At 46.1% G+C, this 17,810-nt stretch overlaps 1 protein-coding gene across 2 annotated transcripts in view; it reads left to right on the top strand.

Moving 5' to 3' along the window:
* The window catches only part of LOC132385586 (puromycin-sensitive aminopeptidase-like), a 257,048-nt gene that overhangs the window by 181,766 nt on the left and 57,472 nt on the right, over nucleotides 1-17,810 (top strand). For both annotated transcript variants that reach the window (XR_009509200.1, XM_059957751.1), the window contains exons 17-18: nucleotides 850-1,069; nucleotides 13,923-14,065. Coding sequence is in view for 1 of the 2 variants with exons in the window: in XM_059957751.1 (XP_059813734.1) it covers nucleotides 850-1,069; nucleotides 13,923-14,065 (363 nt within the window). In the remaining variant the exon portion in view is untranslated. The remainder of the gene's footprint in view (nucleotides 1-849; nucleotides 1,070-13,922; nucleotides 14,066-17,810) is intronic.

Raw genomic sequence — 17,810 nt, 5'->3', positions numbered from 1 at the left:
CCTGAAGGTCTTCTGCAGTCAAATGGGGGTTTTGATTTGCCTCTCTAGTAATCCTACGAGCAGTTCTCTCGGGAAGTTTTCTTGGTCTTCCAGACCTCAACTTGACCTCCACTGTTCCTGTTAACTTCTATTTCTTAATTACATTACGAACTGAGGAAACAGCTACCTGATAATGCTTTGCTATCTTCTTATAGCCTTCTCCTACTTTGTGGGCATCATTTATTTTAATTTTCAGAGTGCTAGGCAGCTGCTTAGAGGAGCCCATGGCTGCTGATTGTTGGGACAAGGTTTGAGGAGTCAGGGTATTTATAAAGCTTTGAAATTTGCATCACCTGGCCTTTCCTAACGATGACTGTGAACAAGCCATAGCCCTAACAAGGTCTGAGATCTTGGTAAAAGTTATCTGAGAGCTCAAATCTCTTGGGGTGCCCGAACTTTTGCATGGTGCGCCTTTCCTTTTCTCCCCCTCTAAAATTATACAAAACAAAAATAATACACTAATCTTGCTTAAAATGTTGAAAAGAATGTTTCATCTTTAACTTTATGACTTTTGGAGATCAGTTCATCTTCTACTCACTTTAACTATTCACAGTAACAGAAATTTTGACCAGGGGTGCCTAAACTTTTGCATGCCACTGTATAGTCATTACTCGTAGTAATTCAGTAAGATCATAAGGCAGGAGCAGAATAGTGCCCATCAAGTCCTTTTGGCATTCTATCATGTTTGATTTTATTATCCCTTTTCTCTCATCCCCATTCTTCTCAACACATCAACCGTCCATACCTCTGAAGGCTGTTACAATATTTTAACCTTCGTGCTGATGATTTGTCTTTTTGTGTGTTTTCCAGGCTCGAGCTGGCATTGTCAGCACAGTGGGAGTGTTGAAAGTCATGGAAGCTTTTGTGAATGAGCCAAATTACACAGTGTGGAGCGATATAAGTACCAATCTGGGGACACTTTCTACCGTATTATCCCATACAGATTTCCATGATGAAATTCAAGAATTCATTGTTGACTTGTTCTCCAACATTGGCTTGAAGCTTGGCTGGGATCCTAAACCTGGTGAAGGTATGATTTTAATATTTAAAAATTCATTTCTGCTTAAAGTAACTATCTTTTTTCATTTATTTATTATGTGCTGTGTCGTATAACATGGGCAATCATGGTCTTTCCGTGACCATGGTTGTTCTTGCACCTCCTTTGGTACAGATGCATCTTCACTCCTCCATACAGGTGCTTTCTATCCTGTTCAAATCATGGCCAAATTGAAAAGAATATGGGGCCTTTTCTATAGAATATAAAAGAATAGGACTGCATGGTAGTGTAGCAATTAGCACAATGCTTTATAATGCCAGCAATCACCAATCGGGTTCAGTTCCAGCTTACTCTCTGTAAGGTATTTGCGCATTGTACCCGTGACTGTGTGGGTTTCTTCCAGGTACTTTGGTTTCCTACCACATTCTAAAGGCATTTCTGTTAGTAAGTTGAGGGCGTGCTGCTTTTGTGCTGGAAGCATGGTGACACTTGCAGGCTGCCCCCAGCAACGTCCTCTGACTGTGTTGGTTGTTGACACAAAAAGACATATTTCACTGTATGTTTCTATGTGTATGTGTGACAAATAAAGCTAATTTTTAAATCTTTATCCTCTTTAGAATATGGGACATGTCTTAGAGTTATAGAGCAACATAGCAAAGATACAGGCCCTACAGCACAACCAGTCCATTATAATCATGGTGCCCACCCAGCTAGTCCCAATTTCCTGCATTTGGCACATAATCCCTTAAGTCCCGTCCCTCCACATACCTATCTAAGTGCTTAACTGTACCTGCGATTATTACTGTATCTGTCCTAAACATTTCCACTGAAGTCTTATTCCATATGCTCACCACCTTCTGCATGAAGGAGTTGCCCCTCAAGTCCCTTTTCAATCTTTACACCTTATTGTGTAAAGTCTGTAACCTTCCACCCTATCTGTGCCCCTCAATTTTAAACACTTGCATAAGATTGGCCCTCATCCAGCTCTCTCCCAACGAATCACGACCCAGCCTATCAAAGCTCTCCTGATAACTCCGCTCTTCCAATCCTGACAACATACTCCTAAATCTTCTCTGCATTCCTTTTCAGTATTACCATATTTTTCTTCTGACTGTGGCCTCACCAAGAACTCACACAACTGCTACTTAATGTCCTGACTCCTTTCTCAGTGCCCTGACTGATAAAGTCAAGTGTGCTAAATGACTTTTCACACAGTCAACAAGCGACACAGCACTAAATAAAACTGAACATTCCTGGACTGTTTCAAGGACTCTGCAGTTTGATGTTTAATATTCTGTGTGTTACTCGCTCTTTTTTTCACGATTTGTTCTTTTTTTTTGCATGTTGTGTGATGTTTTTTTTCCCAATGGATTCAATAGTGATTCCATGTTTCATGGCTGTCTGTGGGAAGACTAATCTCAGGGTTGTATACTGCATACATACTTTTGTAGCGGTGTGCTACACACAGCGCTAAAATAACGACACGGAGTCGGTAAACTGCAGTCAAAGATAACTTTATTTGAACTACACAGCCTTGCTTTGCGCTCTGCGCCGCGGTGCCGGAAACTCGACCTGTTGCGCCAGGTCCACATGGGCCGGTTTGAGTCGGTCCACCGTGAAAACCTCCTCTCTCCCCCCAACGTCCAGCACGAACGTGGACCCGTTGTTCCAGAGCACCGTAAACGGCCCCTCGTAGGGCCGTTGCAGCAGTGGCCGATGCCCGCCCCTTCGTACAAACACAAACTTACAGTTCTGTAGGTCTTTGGGTACGCAGGTCGGGTTCTGCCCATGCTGTGAAGTGGGTACGGGGGCCAGGTGACCGAGCCTCTCGCGTAGTCGGCCCAGGACTGCTGCGGGTTCCTCCTCTTGCCCCCTTGGGGCTGGTATGAACTCCCCGGGGATGACCAACTCGGGCGACGAGGCGTGCAGATCGTCTTTGGGCGCTGTGCGGATGCTGAGTAGGACCCAGGGAAGCTCGTCTGCCCAGTTAGCTCCTCGCAGGCGGGCCATGAGAGCCCACTTCAGGTGACGGTGGAAACGCTCCACTAGCCCGTTCGATTGTGGGTGGTAGGCAGTGGTGTGGTGCAGCTGAGTCCCCAAAGGGCTGGCCATAGCTGACCACAGGCTGGATGTGAACTGGGCGCCTCTGTCGGAGGTAATGTGGGCCGGTACACCAAAGCGGGACACCCAGGTGGCGATCAGTGCCCGGGCGCAAAATTCGGAGGTGGTGTCAGTGAGCGGGACCGCCTCCGGCCATCTTGTGAACCGGTCCACGATAGTGAGGAGGTGCTGCGCTCTGCGCGACACCGGCAGGGGGCCCACGATATCCACGTGAATGTGGTCGAAATGCCAGTGGGTGGGGTGGAACTGCTGCGGCAGAGCTTTGGTGTGCCGCTGCACCTTGGCCGTCTGGCAGTGCATGCACGTTTTGGTCCATTCACTGACCTGCTTGCGGAGTCCGTGCCAAACGAACCTGCTGGAAACCATCCGGACGGTTGTCCTGATGGAGGGGTGCGCCAAGTTATGAATGGAGTCGAAAACGCGTCGCCGCCAGGCTGTCGGGACAACGGGACGGGGCTGGCCGGTGGCGACGTCACAGAGTAGGGTCCTCTCACCTGGGCCTACGGGGAGGTCCTGGAGCTGTAAACCGGAGACTGCGGTTCTGTAACTCGGGATCTCCTCATCTGCCTGCTGCGCCTCTGCCAGTGCCTCAAAGTCTACCCCTTGGGAAAGGGCATGAAGGTTGGGGCAAGAGAGTGCGTCCGCCACAACATTGTCCTTACCCAAGACGTGCCGGACATCCGTCGTGTATTCAGAGATGTAGGACAGGTGGCGTTGCTGGCGGGATGACCAGGGGTCGGACGCTTTCGTAAACGCAAAGGTAAGCGGTTTGTGGTCCGTGAACGCGGTGAAGGGCCGACCTTCTAGGAAGTATCTGAAATGCCGGATTGCCATGTAGAGCGCCAACAGTTCCCGGTCGAAAGCACTGTATTTGAGCTCGGGTGGCCGCAGGTGTTTGCTGAAAAATGCCAGGGGTTGCCAGCGACCTGCGATGAGTTGCTCCGGTACCCCACCGACTGCCGTGTTAGATGCGTCCACTGTGAGGGCGGTAGGGACGTCCATTCTGGGGTGCACTAACATTGCGGCGTTTGCCAAGGCTTCCTTCGTTTGAATTAAAGCGGCGGCGGACTCCTCGTCCCAGGTAATGTCCTTGCCCGGACCGGACAGCAGGGATAACAGGGGGCGCATGATCCGGGCAGCTGAAGGGAGGAAGCGGCGGTAGAAATTGACCATACCTACGAATTCCTGAAGGCCTTTAATCGTGGTGGGTCGGGGGAAATGGCGGACCGCATCTACCTTAGCAGGCAGAGGGGTTGCCCCGTCTTTAGTAATCCTGTGGCCCAGGAAGTCAATGGTGTCGAGCCCGAACTGGCATTTGGCCGGGTTGATCGTTAGACCGTAGTCACTCAGCCGGGCATAGAGTTGACGGAGGTGGGACAGATGCTCCTGACGACTGCTGCTGGCTATGAGGATGTCGTCCAAATAGATGAACGCGAAGTCCAGGTCGCGTCCCACCGCGTCCATTAACCGCTGGAACGTCTGTGCGGCATTCTTCAGGCCGAACGGCATGCGGAGGAACTCGAAAAGGCCAAACGGGGTGATGAGAGCCGTTTTGGGGACGTCGTCCGGATGCATCGGGATTTAATGGTACCTTCGGACTAGGTCTACCTTGGAGAAGATCCGTGCACCATGCAGGTTTGCTGCAAAGTCCTGAATGTGCGGCACAGGGTAGCGGTCCGGTGTGGTAGCCTCGTTCAGCCTGCGGTAGTCGCCGCACGGTCTTCAGCCCCCTGTCGCCTTGGGCACCATGTGCAGGGGGGAGGCCCATGGGCTGTCGGACCACCGGATGATCCCCAATTCCTCCATCCTCTTGAACTCCTCCTTCGCCAGTCGGAGCTTGTCCGGGGGAAGCCGCCGAGCGCGGGTGTGGGGTGTGGTCCCTGGGTCGGGATGTGTTGCTGTACGCCGTGTCGGGGCATGGCCGCTGTGAACTGCGGTGCCAGAACCGATGGGAAATCCGCTAGGACCCTGGTGAAGTCATTATCGGACAGTGTGATGGAGTCGAGGTGAGGGGCTGGCAACTGGGCTGCACCCAGGGAGAACGACTGAAAGGTCTCGGCGTGGACCAGTCTCTTCCTGGGCTGTGAGCCCGCAAAAAATCCGCTTCCAGAAGCGGTTGGGCTACGGCGGCCAGTGTGAAGTCCCACATGAACTGGCTGGAGCCGAACTGTAGCTGCACCTGACGGGTGCCATAGGTCCTTACTGTGCTGCCGTTCACGGCCCTCAGGGAGGGACCTGGTGTCGACCAAAAAATGGCATCCCGACTGCTTGTCCCACACATACAGGAGGCTATCCTGATGGCCAGCCGCCATAGCCATCAGCGGCGGCTGGCCCTGGCGTTTCCCGGGAACTTGCAGGGCGGGCGACAACGGCGGGTTTCTGCGCCCCACCGCTGGTGGTAGAAGCACCATTGTTCATTGGGTTCCCCACCCCTGCCTCTGGGGTTAGCGGGCTCTGCGGCCGGGCCTGGACTGGTTTGCTGCTGGGAGCGTGGCCGGGTGATCTGTGCGATGGACGCCCCACTCACCTTTTTGGCGTTCCACAGCAAGTCCGCCCGGGCTGCCACCTTCCAGGGGTCGCTGAAATCCGCGTTGGACAGCAGCAGGCGTATGTCCTTGGGCAGCTGCTCTAGGAATGCCTGCTCAAACATTAGGCAGGGTGTGTGTCTGTCGGCCAGAGACAACATCTCATTCATTAAAGCCGATGGAGGTCTGTCTCCCAAGCCATCCAGGTGCAGTAAACGGGCAGCCCGCTCGCGCCGTGAGAGTCCGAAAGTCCTGAGGAGCAGGGCTTTGAATTCCGTGTACTTGCCGTCCGCCGGGGGCGACTGTACGAACTCCTCAACCTGGGCCGCTGTGTCCTGGTCGAGGGAGCTCACCACATAGTAGTAACGGGTGTCCTCTGAGGTTATCTGCCGAATGTGGAATTGGGCTTCTGCTTGCTGGAACCATAGGTGAGGTCACAGCGTCCAGAAACCGGGCAGTTTCAATGAAACCGCATGAACAGAGGCAGCATCGGTCATCTCTGGTCCAAAAATCGCTTGGACCGTCGGGATCACCAATTGTAGCGGTGTGCTACACGCAGCGCTAAAATAACGACACGGAGTCGGTAAACTGCAGTCAAAGATAACTTTATTCGAACTACACAGCCTTGCTTTTAAGCCTCCCTCAACCCGCCCCCCCGTGGGCGCGGATGCTCCAAAAGACACGTACTCACAAACCCCTGTAGGCTATCTCCCTTAGCCGGAACGCTGGCTAATTGTGAGCCGGTTCGGATGTGCCAGGAAATGGGTCGCCACACTTTGATAATAAATGTACTTTGAATCATTGAAGCTTCTTCACTATCAACAAATCTCCTAGTTTTGAGTCATCTACAAACTAATTACTCAAGCATTTGCCACCAAATAATTTATATAAATATCAAATAACAAGGGTCCATCATTTTATAATCTTGAGTGTGTTTTGGCATTTAAATCATAGTTGAGTTAGATTTATATAATATAAAATTACCTGTTCAGGCTGAAGGGAGAGGAAAAAGCGATCTTTCAAGTTTTGTTTAGATCTTGATCCCTGGTATATTGGAAATGGGTGCAGATGGTCTAAATGCACAGTCCTCCTAGAACAAAGTTGAGGAGGAATCTCTTTAGCCAAAGGTTGGTGAGTCTGTGGAATTGCCACAGACAGCTTATGGAGGCCAAGTCACTGAGTATATTTAAAGCAGAGATTGATAGGTTCCTGATTACTAAGGGTGTCTAAGGTTATGGGGAGAAGACAGGAGAATGGGGTTGAGAGGAAAAATAGATCAGCCATGATGGAATGGCAGAACAGATGTAATGGGCTGAATGGCCTAATTTGATCCTGTGTCTTATGTCTGGTACTCAGAGAGGGGGATGGTTAGGAAAATAAATGTGTTACTGTGCAGTTATTGATCACATCATGCAGGGCAATGATATTTCTGAACTGTGTGTGAGTCTACAAGTGAAAGACTGTTGCTGTTACTAGGAAAACCTTCAGAATGCTTTAGTTTCTGATGGCAATATCTGATTAAGGGTTGGATGAACAAGTACAAACAAAAGTGAAGACCAGAGTATGCAGAGAAAGTTGTTCTTCACACAAACCAAGTGCATCTTTTGTTGAACTGCCTCCATAATCCAGGCTTCATCCTGCAGTCTCTGGCTAAAAAGTACTTTTTTGAAATGAATGAAATCCTTTTAAGGTTCTGAAAATCTCCGTTTGATCCTCTAAAGGTTGATAAGAGTGTACAGGAAAGAAGATGCTGTGTATAGCTCTGTGTAATTAAGGAGCACCTGAAGATCCCTTGTGGGACTGGGTGTGGAAATGAGAAACTGGAAGATTAGTCATTTAGATAGGAGAGCAGAACTTCTCTGACAGGGCTCAGTGGTGTAATATTTGGCTTATTACCTTGTTTATATTTTATACTTTGACCCAAGGAGTACTGTCCATCAAAAATGGAAAGGCACTGTAGTGTAGCAGTTCACAGAACGCTATTACAGAGCCAGCAATTTAGTTCCATTCCACTGTTGAATGTAAGGAGTTTGTACATTCTCTCTGTGACCACGTCAGTTTCCTCTGGGTGCTGCACTTTCTTCCCACATTCCAAAGACGTATGGGTTAGCTGTGTGCATACATCTACTGATGCTTCTGGACACATCATCAGTGATGTACCTGGAATCATTGGGTGTTTGGATCTTTCAACATCATGCACCCTTCTCCGGGTGACCCAGCCGGGGCTGATCAGACCCCAGCTTGTGTCCAGATGGCTAGCTACACATGACTCCATGGCTCCCCTCTCTTGAGCCACAGCCACCTTGAGGCCCCTCTGCCGCATCGGTGGTACTGTGGATGGCTCTGCTCTTCCTCTCTCCCTCGATGCCCGAATTGCTGTAGGCTCTGGCTAAGGAACAGGCTGCAAATCCCCTACAACCAACTTCCACTGGGAGACACCTCGCTCTCCGTCCAGCCTGCTGGCAGTTGCTGACCAGTCCTGCGTACTTGGAGAGCTTCCTTTCAAAGCGATCTTCCAATGGGACTGTCAGCTCCAGCATCACCACGTGCTTCGTAGACTCAGACACAAGGACAATGTCTGGTCGCAAGGTGGTGGCTACGATATGGTCGGGGAACCTCAGTTGCCTTTCAAGGTCCACCAACAGCTGCCAGTCTCTTGCAGAGGTCAGGAAACCTGCCGATGTTCTCTTGGCGGGTATTGGCTGCTCCCCAGCTCTTACAAAGACAATGGTCTGCTTGGAGGGTCGGGACCGCTTCACCCACTTCAGTCCTGCACTGATGGCTTCAGCGATGGTCTTCAGGAACTGATCATGCCTCCATCGGTACCGTCCCTCACCAAGTGCCCTTGTGCAGCTGCTGAGGATGTGCTGCAGGGTTCCTCACTTGGAACACAGTGGGCACGCTGATGACTCTGCTTTGCCCCATGTGTGCAGGTTTGACGGGCTTGGAAGCACATCGTACACTGCTTGGATGAGAAATTGGATACGGTGTGGCTCGGCTTTCCAAAGCTCAGCCCAGGTCACTTTCCTCTCCACTGCATTCTCCCATCTTGTCCAAGTTCCCTGTTGCTTCATTCCCACCACCTTGTAGGTTCTTGTCTCCTCCACTGCTGCTCTCACCTCCGCCTGAACTAGGCGGCACCTTTCCTTCCCTCTGATGGTGTACATTTGTGGAGTTGGAAAGGATCCTGGCCCAGCTCGGCCTCGTGTGACCACTCCCACCAACCTCCTGTGACGCAGCCTCGCCTCTGCTTCCTGAACAGCTTCCTCCGCCCTCCACTTCCTGCCGGTCCTCACCTGGATCCCTGCTCTAGCCACCTTCGGATCACTTGAGTCCCTGTACTGTATCACTTCTCTGGCTCTTGTTACCTTGAATTCCTCCTCCAGGGATTTGAAGGGCAGTTGCAGTTTGTTGTGGTGCCCATAGAGGGCGATGCTGCTCAGGCTCCTCAGCAGCCCCAGCCATCTCCTGAGGGGCTTACTGACCCTCCTCTCTAAGGGTTCAACCGTCGAGATCGGAACTGCATAGACGAGGAGGGGCCGCAGGATTCTGGAAGAATGCCATGCTGATGCACCCAGGCTTTGAACTTCCCAGATAGGCCAGACTTGTCCACGGATTTCAGCCAGCCATCCAACTCGGTGCAGGTCGCCTGAATGGATGCCGTGTCCCTTAGAGAGCTGTCAAAAACCTTACCTAAGCTCTTGACTGGCTTTTCTGTGATGGTTGGGGTGGCTGTGCCTGCGATGCTGAACCGGAACTTGTTTTCCACCTTGCCTTTCCTCAGTACTTTCTTCCCACATTCTAAAGACGTATGGGTTAGTATATTAATTCGCTACATGGGTGCAACTGAACAACGTGGGCTCTTTGGACCAGAAGGATATGATACCATGCTGTATCTCTAAACAAAAATATAAATAAATATGCTTTACTTTTAGTTCTATGATGAGATAAATAATCTGTTTCTGTGTTATTCGTTACCTGGCCCCTTAGGGAAGTAGTTATTTGACTCTGTGTGTATTGTGCCGGCATCAACCATTGGCTTGCTAGCTGAGTATCTGTAATGAAGAAGAGCAGACACAGCTACAATAATCATATAACATATTTATTAACTGTACACTTTGCATCCATTACTTGAGGATGAAAATTAAACACCAGTTCAGAGGAACTTAAGAGTGATATTAGACATAGGAACAGAATTTGGCCATCTAGTTTGCTCCACCATTCCATCATGGCTGATTTATTTTTTTTCTTTCAATCCCATTCTCCTGGCTTCTTCACTTTACCTTTGATGCCCTTTCTCATCAAGAACCCATTACTCTCTCCTCAGACGTCCATAACAATGAATTCTACAGATTCATCACCCTCTGGCTAAAGCAATTCCTCCTTTTTGTTCTAAAGTGATATCCTTCTATTCTGAGGCTGTGCTATCTAGTCCTAGACTCTCCATGTCCATTCTATCTAAGCCTTTCAATATTCGATAGGTTTCCTAATTTTTCTAAACTCCGGTGAGTACATGCCCAGAGCAATCAAATACTCATCATACATTAACCCTTTCATTCTTGTGAACCTTGTCTGAAATCCTCTCCAGTGCCAGCACATCGTTGTTTAGATGCAGGTTCCAGTACTGCTCGCAAAGCTCCAAATGTGGAGCGACAGTTGCCTCACTTCAGATAAAGATGCAATTTGCATTGGTTATAGATTTTTTCAAAACCCTGACTTCAAGGGCTAATCTCTTTGATTGTGCTGGCTGCTTTACTCCAGCAGCGAGAAGTGAAGGGGGAGGTTAGATTCTGTGGTGTGCTCAACTGTATCCACAGCTCTGTAACTCTGCCTCAGAAGGCAGTGGAGGTCAGTTCTCTGGATGCTTTCGAGAAAGAGTTAGATAGAGCTCTTAAAGATAGCGGAGTCAAGGGATATGGGGAGAAGGCAGGAACAGGGTACTCATTGTGGATGATCAGCCATGATCACAGTGAATGGCGGTGCTGGCTCGAATGACCTACTCCTGCACCTATTGTCTATTGCTTCTTGCAGTGACTTGCACAGCAGTTGCCCTACCAAGCCATTATACCTCCAAACAAGATGTTTGCTATGGTGCATTGAAAAAATTAAGGGTCATTGGGGCATGCCAAATTTCTTTAGCCTCCTTTGGAAGTAGTGTTGTTTGTGAGCTTTCTTGGCCATGGTGTCCACTTGGTTGGACCAGAGCAAACAATTGCTGATGTTAACTCCTAGGAACTTGGAGTTCTCAACACTCTTGACCTCAACACCATTGATGTAGGCAGGACTTTGTGCACTGCCCCCCCCCCCCCTTCCTGAAGTCAATGACCAGCTCTTTTGCTTTGCAAACATTGAGGGAAAGGTTGTTGCCATGACACCATGTCACTAAGCTCTTTATCTCGTTCCTGTGCTCTTGACTTAGCATTATTTGAGATCTGGCCATTACAGTGGTATCATCTGCAAACTTGTAGAGGGAGCAGTTATGGCCAAGCAGTGTGCAGGGAATACAGTAAGAAGCTGAGGACACAACCTTATGGAGAACCAGTGTTGAGAATAATCCTGCCTGTCATTACTTGATTGTGGTCTGCTCATACTATTAGCTTTATTTGTCACAGGTACATAAAAGCATCAAAATATACCGTGAAATGCATTTTGTGTCAAACCAAATCAACAAATATTGTATTGTCATACTTTTAGCACCAACACAGCATGCCCACAACTCACTAACCATAACCAGTACATCTTTGAAATGTGGGAGGAAACCAAAACACCCAGAGGAAACCCCTACAGTCATGGGGCAAAATGTATAAACTTCTTACAGACAACATTGAGAATTGTTGTCACTGGCGCTGCAAAAGCATTAAGCCAACTACTGCGCTACCAAAAGAAGGAAGTCAAAATACCTTACATATTCTAGTATTTGAGGTCAGTATAGCAGCTGCAGAATCACCTACAGATAGGGCAGGTGGTGAGACAGTTTCATTGTGTTCCTGATTCATGGAATCAACATTCTCAAGATCATTCTGAATGGTCATCCATTTTGACCAGTGATGAGAAAGGCACTGCAGCCTCATTAGCCACCTCAAAACCCACACCACCAGGCTGGCAACAAGTCATCCTCCATCCAGAGGGTGCTTAAGGAAAGAAATTTTTAAACTGGTTAACAGTTATTCTTAACAAGTACAGGCTTGCACATTTTCTGGATTGTTAAATGTAGAGCAAGTGTAGTAACACGAGATTCTGCAGATGTTGGAAATCCAGAGTAACACATGCAAAATGCTGGAGGAACTCAATAGGTCAGACAGTATCTATGTAGAGGAATAAACAGTCGACGCTTCCATCGAGACTCTTCATCAGGACAAATGTCTCAGCCAGAAACGTCGACTGTTTATTACTCTCCATAGTTGCTGCCTGACTGATGAGTTGCTCCAGCATTTTGTGTGTATGTAGCATTTCACCGTATGTTTCCATGATTTCCCTCATTTGTAAATTTAATTTGCAAACCAATTTGCAACCAAAGCATTGCAATTTTCCAGAAAATCTCTCAACAATAAAATATTAAACCTATTAGACTTTTATCCAATAATTTGACCATCATATAAATAAAGCTGTGCCAAAATAATGGCATTTAATTCAAAGAAACCCTTGTGCGGAGAGGAAATAGAATTTTGGAGAGTATTGCCCAAGAAAGATGATGTTGCAGATGATGTTCCTGGAACTGTCTGCAGTTAATGAATTTGAACAAAAATGTCTCGGAATGACTAGGTCCAAATATTTAGTCTTTTAGTTCTTAAAAGATGCCTCATTAGTGTATTCTTTTGTGTTTTCCTGTGATTTAATGGCTTTAATTAACTCAAACTTGGCAACTCGGCTCACACAGTACTGTTCATAAGGCTGACTGTTCATAATAAATATTGTATTACCTCAGGGTTCTGTAGAAACAATGTATACCAGTAACTTGGTGATTATTGCATTAGACTGGAAGCAGTATGAACTCAGACTTCAGCTTGGCATGTTGTAAACTTGAATTCAATCAATTCAGTAATTTAACAATAAATACCAGAAAACCTTGTCATTAAATATCATCTGTTTTGCTGTACTCATGAAAAGCTTCATGTCCAGCTAGCTTAGGAAATATAGGGCTGTAATCTCACACTAGGATCAGAATCAGGTTTAATATCACTGGCATATGTCATGAAATTTGTATTGTGGGAGCAGTACAGTGTAATACATACAATATTCTTTAAATTACAGTAAGAAATGTATACAAACAGTACTGTGCAAGAGACTTGGGCACATATACTGTATATAGCTAGATGTCTTCTGCACAGTACTGCAGTAATTTTATGTATTGCACTGTACTGCTGCCGCAAAAAAAATCAAATATATGTGAGTGATGGTAAACCTGATTCTGATATGTTGTGGACAGAGTGGGAAGGGTGAAGCATGAGTAGAATCGTGGTTGAGAAACAAGGAAGGGTGAGGGGAGGCATCAATAAACTAGCTGTTTGAAATCAAATGACCTTGCCTGGTTTCATAGGTCTGGGTGTGTCTACCCCCATTCCTGGCACACCTCCTCTGCTGCCTGTCCCACACCTCTCCCGCGGTGCTCTGCCCTCACCATTCCCAACATCCTTTGCTCCTGCCAGGTTTACAAACTTGCTCTTTGACCTACATTGACAAATACAGTACTGTGTGAGAGTCTTAGACATCCTAGCTCTATCTATCTAATATATGTATATGTGTGTGTCCCCGTCCGGCGGTCTACCAGGGTCCTGAACCTCCTCCCTGGTGGTAGCAATGAAAAAAGGGCATGTCTTTGGTGATGGGGGTTCTTAGTGATAGATGTTGCCTATTTGAGACCTAAAAGCTAGCCTAAACCAAAATCTCATGTTCAGGGTCATTGTCATTAAAACATAAACATGTATACAGCTAAACAAAACATCATTCCTCTGGGGTCAATGTGCAAAATACAGTAGATATAGTCACCCACAGCACATACAGTCACAAGTCACTGAATGGCGTGGCCTGAAGATTATACTAGACATGAGTGGAAATTGCTGCCCTGTCAGATGGCAGGCACCTTGTAGAATAAATATCAAAGTTAAATTCTTCAACATGTCCTCTTCCACATAAAAGCTGCATTTTGGTCACACTTCCTCTGTCTGCATTATGTATCTTCTGTGGCATTTCAATTGAATTTAAACCAATACTGAGCGTCTCTTCTCTTGAATGTGTCCCAGGTCATCTAGATGCACTCTTGAGAGGGTTGGTCCTGGAAAAGTTGGGAAAAGCTGGACATCTACCAACAATAGAGGAAGCAAGACGCAGGTTTAAGGATCACGTTGAAGGAAGACAGGCTCTCTCTGCTGATCTACGAAGCCCTGTAAGTTTGCGTTGAGTTGCTTTTATGTAGCTTTATTTCAGAGGGAGAAGATTATGACAACAAAGGAACCACTTGACAAAAACTCTTTCTGATATTTGGTTCCTGAATATGTTCTGTCCTGTCATCAATTCAATCATTATTGTGATCAAGTTTGATTCCCTGATGTTTCCTTTTCCATGCAGGCTTCTGAATTGAAGGTTCTGCCTGATACTTGGTTTCTGTTTCAATGTGATTTTTAGGCTCCTGTTTCCAAATTTAACACTTAGGTAATAATAGGTAAAGATCTGTTGAACATGATGCCTCCAGAATAAATTGGAGAACCAAAATCTGTATTAACGAGGAAGGAAAAAAAGTTCAAAGTACAGTAATGTGCAGGCATCCTAGGCACGCTATATTTTTAATATGCTTTTAAATGGTATGGTCTCCATAGACCTTGATCTCAGCGTCGAGGCTGTCTGGCATTACCTGGAGAGCGGCCAGAGTCTGAAGAAGAAATGTGGCAAGTTCTCCGAGATGCTCAGAACAACCTACCAGCTGACTTTCTAACAAAACTGCATAACAGTGTACCTGAGAGAATTGATGCAGTTTTAAAGGCAAAGGGTGGTCACACCAGATATTGATTTGATTTAGTTTTTTTTTACTGTTTACTGTTCTTAGTGAATTTTCTGATATTTAGAATCTTTTAATTTCATTATTTTTGAAAGCATGTTTGCTTTACGGGATATTTTATATATGCCTAAGACTCTTGCCCAGTACTGTTAATTTATTGTCAAAGTACATATACGTCAGCATATATTGCACTGAGATTTATGTTCTTGTGGGCATTCAAAGCAAAAGAATCACAATAAATTAAATGAAATACCATGCACAAGAGGAACAAACAACCAACATAATGGAAGGCACACCCCTCCAGCTATACTGAGGAGTAAGCAGATATTCACAGCTGTGGTGTACAGTATGTTGCTAGTTATTTAAGAAAGAAGAGGAATAAAAGAAGGTAATTTAATATGCCAGCACTTGGTGGAAAGGCCCCATGAGTCCTCCAGTATGGTAATGTTTCATTGTAGTGGAACAATGAAATCAGGATTTAATCATAAGATAATGTAGGAACCTCCTGTTAATGTAGCTCAGTTGAATCAGCACTGATGGGAAAGTCCTTCTGTGGCCGCGATTGTACTACCGAATGCTAGATGAGACAGTATATGTTACCCTGCCTTCCAGCATCCCAGTATGTAGTGAACAGAGCGCACAATATCATTCTGAATTCTACTCAAACTGATTTGGCAACATGCACAAAATGCTGGAGGAACTTAAAGTCATGCAGCATCTATGGAGAGGAATAAACAGTCAACGTTTTTGGGTCCTGATGAAGGGTCTCGGCTTGAAACAATGACCATTTATTCCTCTCCATTGATACTGCCTGACCTGCTGAGTTCCTCCAGCATTTTGTTTGTACTTATTTACTGCCCATTACATCGCTGTCATTTAGGGCAGCAATTAAGGTAATCCATCTCTGTCACTAAGAACCCCCATCACCAAAGACCAAAGACCAAAGGGATAGTACAATAGGTTTTAGAAATACTGTAATCAGGTGGACATTGCATGCCATCTTCCTTAAATAATGGCTGTGTGATTTTAAAATTGACTGCTCAGTTTATATTTGACAATGTTTTAGTTACCAAATGAAGGTTAGTGGAGTTTGTAATTCAGTTAGAAAATTGCATGAGGCAGCACTAAAAATGCTCAAGTCAAGTAGCATTTTATTTTTATATATTGACCTCCCCCCCCGAGCCACGCTGCTCAATCCAGCAATCCCCTGATTTAATCCTAGCATAACCACAGGACAATTTATAATTGTTAATTAATTTACCAACTTCAGACTGTGGGAGAAAACTGGAGTATCCAGAGAAAACCCACACAGTTACAGGGAGAACATACAAACTCTTTACAGACAGCAGTGGGAATTAAACCCTGGTCACCTCTACTGTAAAGCGTTGTGCTGACCACTACACTACCGTGCCGCATCTGCAGAGAAAACTGGATGTGTCTTGGGTACAGAACAAGGAGCATGAAACAGTGCAGGAATAGGCCTTTTAGCCCATAGGTCTGTGCTCACCATGATTCCAATCCAAGCTATCCCACCTGCCTGCAAGTGGTCCTCTTTTCCTCCATTTCTTTTCTGTTATGTGATCGTCAAAATGCTGTGATCGTACCTGCTTCCACCACTCACCCTGGAATCACATTTCAGGCACCTACCACATTTTCTTGCCCCATAAATCTCCCCTCACCTTAAAGCTTTACTCTCTAGTATTTCAATCCTGAGAAAAAAAGACTCTTGACTATCTACCCTATCTTTGCCTTTCATGATCTTAAAACTTCTGTCAAGTCACCCTGTGATTCCAAGATTCCAATGAAAACAAGATGAGTTTATCCAACTTATCCTTGTTACTGCTTTTGAATCCAGTCAACATGCTGACACATCTCTTTTGCACCCTCTTCAAAGCCCCATATCTTTCCTGTACTGTAGTGAGGCGATCTTCACACAGTACTCCAGATTAAGACCCAACCGGAGTCCTATCGAACTGCAACATGACTTCCCAGCTTTTACCCTCGTACCTCAAGTGATGAAAACAAGTATGCCACATGCTTTCTTTACCATCTAATTTACTTTCTGGGAGCTTATGGACTCGCACCCTGAGATCCCTCTGCACTTCAGTTTCTTTAAGGTTCTTCTCATTTACTGTATACTTTCCCCTTGCCTTTTTACCTCCCACAGCAACTCACTTGTCTAGATTAAACTCTGTCTCCAATTTCTCTACCCATATCTGCATCTGGTCTATATTCCATTGAATCCTTCACAACCTTACTTACTCTCTACAACTCTAAATTTTCATGTCATCTACAAATTACCAATTATCACAACATAATTAATCCTATATTTTCATCTAAGTCGTATACAAGAAGCTCCAGCACTGATCCTTGTGGAACGACACTGGTCACAGAGCTCCAGTCAGACTCCACCACTACACTCTGTCTTCTGTGGCCAAGCCAATTTAGAATCTAATCCACCAAATTTCCATGCACAACATATGTCTTTATCTTCTGGATGCAATATTCTGTATTTGGTATAATAGAACAGTGTTGTGTTGTACAGCACAGTACTGATGAGCCAGTATTGCTATGCCCACCTTTGATCTTGGAGTAAGTTGAGTGTAATGTTTCCCTCCTGTATAGCCCTCCCTTTTCTCTTTCAGCCATGTGCCTATATAAAAGTCTCTTAAATGTCTCTAATGTTTCTGCCTCTGTCACCACCCCAGTAGCATGTTCCATACACGTACAACTCTCTATGTAAAACAAAAACTTCCTCTGACATTGCCCCTAAATTTTCTAACAATCACCGTAAAATTGTGTCTTCTTGTATTAGCCATTTCTGCCCTTGGGACAAAGGAATACCCAAGTATATGGAAGTCATTGTTTCACCTAGCTATAGAAGATGGTGAGTGGTAGGGAGAAAGGGAATGATGATGGTGGATGTTGCTTGTGGTTGACCAAATTGTTGTAGAGGAAATTTCCCTTAAATGCTGAAGTGAGTTAAGATGATGTGTTTGGTGGAAGTGTCCTTCCTGTTGGACGTGGTGAGGATGATCTTGTGAATGTTGAGGCTAATAATCTGTAATTCTGATAAGGAGAGGAAACCATGAGGGCAGGTCGAGTGCATGGAAACTTGGTAGATTGGATTCTGAAT

Source organism: Hypanus sabinus (genome assembly GCF_030144855.1).
Source record: "Hypanus sabinus isolate sHypSab1 chromosome X1 unlocalized genomic scaffold, sHypSab1.hap1 SUPER_X1_unloc_11, whole genome shotgun sequence".
Taxonomy (NCBI): Eukaryota; Metazoa; Chordata; class Chondrichthyes; order Myliobatiformes; family Dasyatidae; genus Hypanus; species Hypanus sabinus.
This window is presented reverse-complemented; position numbering and strand designations above follow the sequence as displayed.